Below are 8,413 nucleotides of genomic sequence, written 5' to 3' on the forward strand. Positions count from 1 at the left end.
GCCACTAGGCACGTGTCGTCACACATCAAACAATGATTTAAATTATCCTATATTAAGGCCACTTACTTGTTTGGCCTTAGCCAATGCTTCCCTAAATTTGAGTTTGCTAAGCTTTCATTCCACGAAGCTGCTCCAAATATCACTGAGGATTGTTTCCTATTAGGTCGTTCATTGCTTTTCATCGGTATTTCACAAATCTAATATAAATTCAACTTGAGTTTATGGAATAGAGCATCGAACTGACCTTAATCACCTTAATCATCTTAGTTAACCTTAATCACCTTAATTAGGGCAAAATCAGCTTCTAAAGGGTCAAAATGGTGGAAGAAAAGGTAGTATTGTCCTTTACCAAGGTGAGGAGCTGATTTCCAAGCTGCGGAGACAAGTGAGCCGAGTTGAGCCGAGTTGAGCCGTTTAAGCCTCTGGAGCCGAGGGGTTCTTTTTGTCGCAGGGTGACACGTGGCGCAATGAGGCACTGACGCGTATTGCAGGCTGAGTCAGGTCGAGGCGCGGATCGCTGAGGCATGCGGGTCGTGGCTGTTGCAAGCTGGCCTAACAAGGGTATTGGGCCTCGGGCGTTAGGTTACTGCAGGTGGGCCGAACATGTAGTTTGGGTCTCGGGCGTTAGGTTGCTACATATTTGGGCTGGGCGGCTTAACGGGCCAAGAAGATGGAATTGGATCTGGGTTGGGGCGCGGCAAGTGGGTCCGACCCGGATCCAGATCCGATGGAGTCGTCTTCCTCACCCGATTTGATCCAGCAGATATTGTTCGTTCTAGCATCGGGTTCTAGCATCGGTTCGTTCGTTCGTTCTAGTTTGACGTGGACTTTCAACTCTAAGTTATTCTGTTTTGACTCATTGAGCCTTTTTAGTCTGGGAACACTAGAGTCTAGATCCCTTGATGGTTGCTCCAGATTTTAAGGCTTTTAGTCTACTGGAGACGTCTTGACCTAGGTCATTATTTAGCTGGTCTAACTCTAATGCCCTAGTCTTAGTTATGTGCAAATAAACACAATCTACTAGGAGAACACGTAATCAATCCTTTGGAGAAAAACATACTTTATCATGTATTTATAAAAGTTCAATAGAAGATAGCATCCATCAATAGACCAAAATTTTTCATTCTCCATTTTAACACGGCATTAAAGTTGGCATGCATCATAAATTATCATCCTAAATGCATTTCAATAATTTTCTATACATTGGTTTTAAACATGCATGTTCTAACCACTGAAGTAAAAATATGCTCACATGCTAGTACGTTCTACCGATCAACGAACGACTACGTACCTGCACGATGAATATCTTTTTTAGCTAGAGTTTTTTGCACGTTAGGAGCTCTAAATTTTTTTAAAATTCACTCGCAAGTCATAATTCAAGCCATATGGTTAGCATCAAAATCGAAACAAAAAATAGTTGAACAAGAATTGAATGGATTGAAAACCCGCACCACATGCATGTTCACGTGCAACCATGCGCGCTAGAAGATCAAAACTTAGAAATCTCGTTCTTTCTTGATTCTTGATGGATTAGAATGATCCAAGTGCTCGTTCCCCTAATATCTACTAAGCAATTATTTAAAAGAAAACTTTGGTCACATTCGGACTCCAAGTGGCCATTGGGAGAGGATTTTCATTTTCACTTCCTTCCTCTCTCGCAAACCTAGCCTATACGATCTGGTTAAGGGTCTTTCAGACCCCACGGGTCAAAATGACCATTTTGCCCTTATATTTTAATATTTCTAATTTTTAATATTGTATTTTAATATTTTACGATCTGGTTAAGGGTCTTTCAGACCCCACCGGTCAAAATGACCATTTTGCCCTTATATTTTAATATTTCTAATTTTTAATATTGTATTTTAATATTTTTCTTAGGTTTATGAAAATTTTGTAAGCATTTTTCATTTTTACCTCAACTTAAAATTCAGTCTATAAATTAAAAATGGTGGTGTGACATGAACCACTTCAAATCAAATCAAGTGCAATTAAATATTATGAAATTGAAGAATGATTAGAATACAGATCGTCACCCAAACACAACCAATTATGAGATATATTTGTTAATCTTTGACTTGATATGGAGAATTGTTCTTAATATCTATGACAGCTATTCTATTTCATCCTATCTTTTTCTTAAAAAAAAAAATTAAATCATAGTTTCTTAATTTTATTCATGCACTTTTATGACATCTATCATCTTTAGTATCTCACTGATGGCTCGAGCTCCCCCAGAAGGGGACCTTCTTCACCCTCCACCTAAGCTGCGTAGGAAAGGCCCAAAGCCAATCTCCAGGGAACAGTGAAGCTTCATAGGGTCTTTCTGTCTAGGTGCAGGTAGTCCGCATCTTCACAGACATGTCTATTTCACCGAGCCTCTCTCCGAGACAGTGCCCAGATCGTTACGCCTTTCGTGCGGGTCGGAATTTACCCAACAAGGAATTTCACTACCTTAAGACCGTTATAGTTCATTTGAGACTATTTGATATTTGAGCTTATCAAATTTTTGTTATTAATGTCTTCAAATAATTGTCTTGAAAAAGAAACTCCACAACCCAATCCAAAAATAAAGGGTTGGGTTTGATTGTAATCTCTATTCGAATTCTTTAGATCACCAACTAGACCAACCATACTGTTCGATTAAAGGGTATAATTTTTGTTAAAATTTTAAATTAAAATATGTATATTTTTTCAAAGGGTAAGTCTAGCATCAAGTGTATTGACCAAATAATTGAACAAAATGTGAAGATATTATGAATGAATTTAAAAATGCAATATTTAACAAAACTTTAGTGGTTGCCATTTAAACTAAAGATGTCATACACGTTTCGACAAAACCTTTGTATTATTCTATGCAGTTGGTATCAAGGTTGATCCCTTTTGAAATGGAAATGATAGCTTAATAATTAATGGATAAACCCATTCCATATGCTTCAAAAATAATCATTGTTTTTTGGCCAATACAAATCCAAAACACTATAAATTTGGAACATATATGTTTATGAGCCAATGAACATAGAGAGTTCGAGGAAGATGGAAAAGAAGCCTTATTTTGCAGTGCTACTCAGACATAGCATTTATGCAGGAATGTTTCTTCTCTTCTCTCCAAAGCTGCCTTTGATGGTGGAATGAACAACTTTATCTTTGTTTTCTATAGGCAAGCCATAGCCACTGTGTTCTTGTTGCCCATCGCTTTGTATTTCGAATGGTAACTCTTTTTTTCGTCGTTCTTTCGTTCATTTTCTTGGTTTCTCTGTGTTGGATGATGAAAGTCCCACATCGGCTAATGTAGGGAATGATCATGCGTTTATAAACAAAAAATACTCTCTCTATTGGTATGAGGTCTTTTGGGAAGCCCAAAACAAAGTGTTCGTGTTCGTCTAACACCCTGTTTGTTTCTCAATTCTTATCTCTGGCAAGTTCTTCATTTATTTTGTTTAGAATTAGATTGAGATTTACCACCAAGAACGAGCGAAATATTTTCCGATTTTTTATATTTTTTTTTCAAAATGAAATTCGTTTGAAAGAACATATGATATATAGTTTTCATTTTCAAATAAATTTCTACTCGTAAATATAAAATATTCTAATAAATTAAAGAATATTTCATGCACTAATATTTTATATGCAAAAATAGTGTAGAATATTATTTTTTAAAAGACTCTAATTTCAATATTTTAACATACATGTTCCACGTTTAAAAAAAATATTTATTTATTCATTTACTAAATATAAAATAATATATATATAGGGGATTTGGGTGGGGTCAAGGTGGGGACGGAGATGGGGATGAAGAAAATAATTTTCACCTCCGACCCTGTTTAGGTAATAGAGAGAAATCTTTCTAATATTCGTTATTCTATTCGTAGGATCACTGCAAGTCTCGATCTTCAGGGGGTTGCTCTTATTTATACATCGGCAAGTTTAGCTGCAGCAACTGTAAATTCTATTCCGGTCTTTACCTTTCTTTTCGCTCTTCTATTCAGGTAACTATCGATTTAAATTTTGGTCTTTAAACTTTCAAGTTTTTGTACGTATGATTTTGGAGTAATATCTAATATGTTCTTAAACTTCAAAAAGATTCATTAGGTATCTAATCGGACTTAATTATTAAATAGTTTTAGGTTAAATTGGAAGTTTTGTGTAATAAATCATGCCTAGGATTTGGAATCCAGATACGGCACATGCTCGGTCCGACATTCCTCTACACCCCTTGTGACATGATCACTTTACTTACTTCTTCCTTCTGAAAGTGAAAATTATCCCAACAAATCAACATAGGTGTTTTCAGCTACAAACCAATACAAATTCTTTCAGTATGTTTTATCCTCGTTCACATACTTCTTATGAAAACTCACGGGAGGTCACTCATCAAAGAATTGTTTCAAGCAATACACACTTAATTTTGAAGGTATACGATTAAGCCACCAGAAAAATAAGGTGCATTTTGTTGGTATAGGTAGTAACTTTCCATCAATTTAAGCCTTTCTTAGCTTTTATATCCCGATGACGAATTAGGGTTTGGAATCTAAAGTCAGCACATGATAGCCTCAGCATTTTCCTACGACATGGTGACTTTATTTACGTTTAGTGAAGACTATCCCCAAAATCTATCCTTGTTTTTTCCGTAACTCAGATCCTTAGGAAAATTTCCAAGAGGTCACCCAACATAGAATTGCTCGAAGGAAAACACGTTTAACTTTAGAGTTTTTATGATTGAGCCATAAAAAAGAAAGGCGCACCTTATTGGTATCGGTAGTAACTTTCAATTATTTTGATGTCTTTCTTAATCATCATATGCTCAAGATCGCTCTCAATCAATTATAGTCCTGGTTCATTTCATGTACTCCTCCTTTACTTTGGTATCACATTTAATTCTTAAACTTTCACATTATATCTATTTGATTTTAAAATTTAACGAGGGTTTAATAGCTTTCTAAACTCTAAATTGTATACGACAAAATTTATGAACTTTAGAAATTTCTAAACTTGAAATTCTTTATACAATAAATCAAGTTTGAATCTAAAAAAAATTAATTGATCTATTAATTATATAAAAATAAATTTTATGTCTAATGAAACTTTAAAGTTTCAATTTCGTGTCCCGTGGATTTGTAAATTTTAAAAGCGTTAAATTGGTCAATAACCTATAAGATACAAAATCGAAAAATCAAAAACCTATTAGACACTTTAATTCTCAAGGATCTACTAGACACAAAATTATAAGTTTAGGGAAATGTTAGATCGTTTTTAATTTTTCATGGACCAGTTTTGGTTTTAGGAAGCCAACCTATTATGTGATGTCCCGTTGGGGAGGAGAACGAAACACCCTCTACAAGGGTATGAACATTTCTCCCTAGTAGACACGTTTTAAAGCCTTGAGGGGAAGCCCAAAGAGGACAATATTTGCTACTGGTGCGCTTGGGCCGTGGGACCTTGAAGTGGGGGTAGGGAAAGAAACGAGTGGGACCCTTACATATTTGCTAGCAGTACGCTTGGGCCGTTTGTGGGACCTTGAAGGGGGTAGGGAAAGAAACGAGTGGGACCCTTACATATCTGCTAGCAGTACGCTTGGGTCATTCGTGGGACCTTGAAGGGGGGGGGGGGGGGTAGGGAAAGAAACGAGTGGGACCCTTACATATTTGCTAGCAGTACGCTTGGGCCGTTCGTGGGACCTTGAAGGGGGGGGGGTAAGGAAAGAAACGAGTGGGACCCTTACATATCTGCTAGCAGTACGCTTGGGTCGTTCGTGGGACCTTGAAGGGGTGGGGGGGGGGAGACGTAGGGAAAGAAACGAGTGGGACCCTTACATATCTGCTAGCGGTACGCTTGGGCCGTTACATATTCGAACTTTGTTTATTACAAAATGGTAAATTTTACTTCATTGTTTATCACTAAGACACAAATGTTTGGCAGGTTGGAGGTGTTGAGGTTAAGATCAATAGTAGGGTTAGCAAAGGTTGGAGGAATAGTGTTTTGTACGGGCGGTGTGTTGGTTTTGGTGTTCTACAAAGGCCCTCAACTCACTCTCTTTAACAATCACCACCTTTTTACTATACATAATCAACATCCACTTCATGATGCTTCAACCCACACTTGGTTAAAGGGTTGCCTCCTAATGATGGCTTCAAATATCTTATGGGCTTTATCACTTGTTCTTCAGGTACTTACGTAATTTCTTTGTAATTCTACGAGTCAACACGTGTTTAATAACGATTTTGTTTTTAATTATCGAGTCTTTTGGTTTAATACAGGCGTTCGTACTGAAAAGTTATCCTTCAACGCTTCTTTTCACTACCCTTCAATGTCTTGTTAGCTCGTTTCAATCGTTTATTGTTGCCATTGCTTTGGAGAGAGACCTTGACGAATGGAAATTGGGTTGGGATCTAAGACTTCTTGCAGTTTTATATTGTGTAAGTTATTTCGTTCTTTACTTGAATTTTGTTGATGTGAAAAAAGTTATCCCCATGATTGCATATACGAATTGTTGCTTCTAAGAGTGAAACTTATCCCCACAGAACAACACGAGCCATGTTGTCCTCATTCACATAGTTTCTAAGAAAATCTTAGAAGGTCACCCAACATAGGATTGCTCGTGACCTTCTAAGATGCCCACCAACTCCACCTTGGTTCGTCTAGCGTAAAGCCAACATGGCTCGTGTTAGGTCACCTTCTAAGAAAATCTAAGACAAAAAGGTGTACCTAGTTGGTATAGGTAGTAACTTCGGTTTTTTTTTTAAGTATTTCTCATGAATCCTATCCTTAGAATCACTTTCGTTCAGACAGGGGTCTCGATTCATTCATGTATCCTTTATTTACTCGGGCATCACATACCCACCAACTCCTCCTTGGTTCATCCTTGAATTATGTCCTACCAGGAGAGGTACCAACATTTTCCTGCATCCCCTGTGACATCACCTATTTGTCGCTTCTAAGTGTGAAGTCTATCCCCACAAACTAACACGTCTTTTCAGCATGCTTTTGTCTTTTTTGACATGTTTCCTATGACATGACCATGTCACCTATTTGTCGCTTCTATGATGCTTAAATCTCATACAACAGAGTAAAACATCAAAGTGTTCGAATAACGATAACAATATTTGGTGCAGGGAATAGTGGCAACTGGGGCTACATATTCGATTCAAACGTGGCTCATTAAGAAGAAAGGACCCGTTTTCTTAGCCATGTCAACACCAATTGTTCTTGTTCTTACAACTCTTGGTTCGGCCTTTCTTTTTGGCGAGAATATCAGCGTTGGAAGGTAACTTAAGGGTTTGATTCATACTTGTTTTATTCGACCCAAAATTGAATATTCTATTAAAAGATGTAAGCTTAATAATTAGACGTGTTAATAATTTGTTCGTTCGTTCGTTCGTTCGGTTGCAGTGGTATAGGAGGGCTGTTATTGATCGCAGGTCTGTACAGTGTGCTATGGGGAAAGAGCAAAGAGCTGAAACTCAATTTAGGGCCAAAAGAAATAGACAGAGAATGCAGTTTGCCAGTGAAAGGAAGCGACACAACTAAATCATGACAACTCACTATTTTCCTTTAGGCTTTCATTTTATTTCATTTCATTTTAGATAAATCTTATAATTTTTGTTATTTTGAAATTATTTTTTCTTCAATTTAATAAAAAATAATAATTCTTTTCGCTTGAGCTATTCTAAACAATCATTTGTAATAACTTCGTTAGAGGGCTTAAACTTCCGACCTTGTGGTTAACAGCCACACGCTCCTATTCCAGCTAAGTCCAAGCCCACCTCTAGTAGATATTGTTCGCTTTTGCACGTTATGTATCGCGGTCAACCTCACGATTTTAAAATGTGTCTACTAGGTTTCTAGTATCTTACAATCCACCACCCACGTTGGCACACCGCCCAGTGGTAAGAAATGTTTCATCCCCACTCGAGCCGATGTGGGATCTCACAATCCACCACCCACATTAGCACCGCCCAGTGGCTAACTCTGATATCTTTTGTAATAGCTCAATTAGCACACCACCCAGTGGCTAACTCTGATACCTTGATGTGGGATCTCACAATCCACCACCCACATTAGCACCGCCCAGTGGCTAACTCTGATATCTTTTGTAATAGCTCAAGCCCACCACCAATAAAGACCTAAAATCCCTAATAATAAACCAAAATCCCCCTTATAATTCCAAGGGTCGTGATTAATATTGACATAACTGGCCTATCATGTATGGGCGCCATAAGCATTATACCGTCGTCAACCTCACGGTGTGTTTTTCACGTGGGTTTCGACGACATTGGGTGGCTATCCATTTTCATGTTAATTTTACCACTCCGAAAGCAATATAGGTACCTGTCTATCTCTTTGCTAGAAGGAGGGTTTTGAACCTCTGACCTTGTGGTTAAGAGCCACACGCTCTAACCAACTGAGCTATTCCAGC

General features: G+C 37.7%; 1 protein-coding gene and 1 non-coding gene across 2 annotated transcripts; one reads left to right on the top strand and one right to left on the bottom strand.

Moving 5' to 3' along the window:
• Positions 1 to 3,876: 3,876 nt before the first annotated feature.
• Positions 3,877 to 7,548, top strand: LOC111777152 (WAT1-related protein At5g64700-like). Its single transcript, XM_087118734.1, has 5 exons — positions 3,877 to 3,986; positions 5,917 to 6,163; positions 6,255 to 6,413; positions 7,110 to 7,261; positions 7,387 to 7,548. The coding sequence occupies exons 2-5, from the start codon at positions 6,119 to 6,121 to the stop codon at positions 7,529 to 7,531; spliced, it is 501 nt and encodes a 166-aa protein (XP_086974860.1). The 5' UTR covers positions 3,877 to 3,986; positions 5,917 to 6,118; the 3' UTR covers positions 7,532 to 7,548.
• A 790-nt stretch (positions 7,549 to 8,338) lies between these two features.
• Positions 8,339 to 8,413, bottom strand: TRNAK-CUU (transfer RNA lysine (anticodon CUU)). The gene has a single exon. It is a non-coding gene; the product is annotated as a tRNA-Lys (tRNA).

This window comes from Cucurbita pepo, chromosome 16, assembly GCF_057944985.1.
Source record: "Cucurbita pepo subsp. pepo isolate OVF chromosome 16, ASM5794498v1, whole genome shotgun sequence".
Taxonomy (NCBI): Eukaryota; Viridiplantae; Streptophyta; class Magnoliopsida; order Cucurbitales; family Cucurbitaceae; genus Cucurbita; species Cucurbita pepo.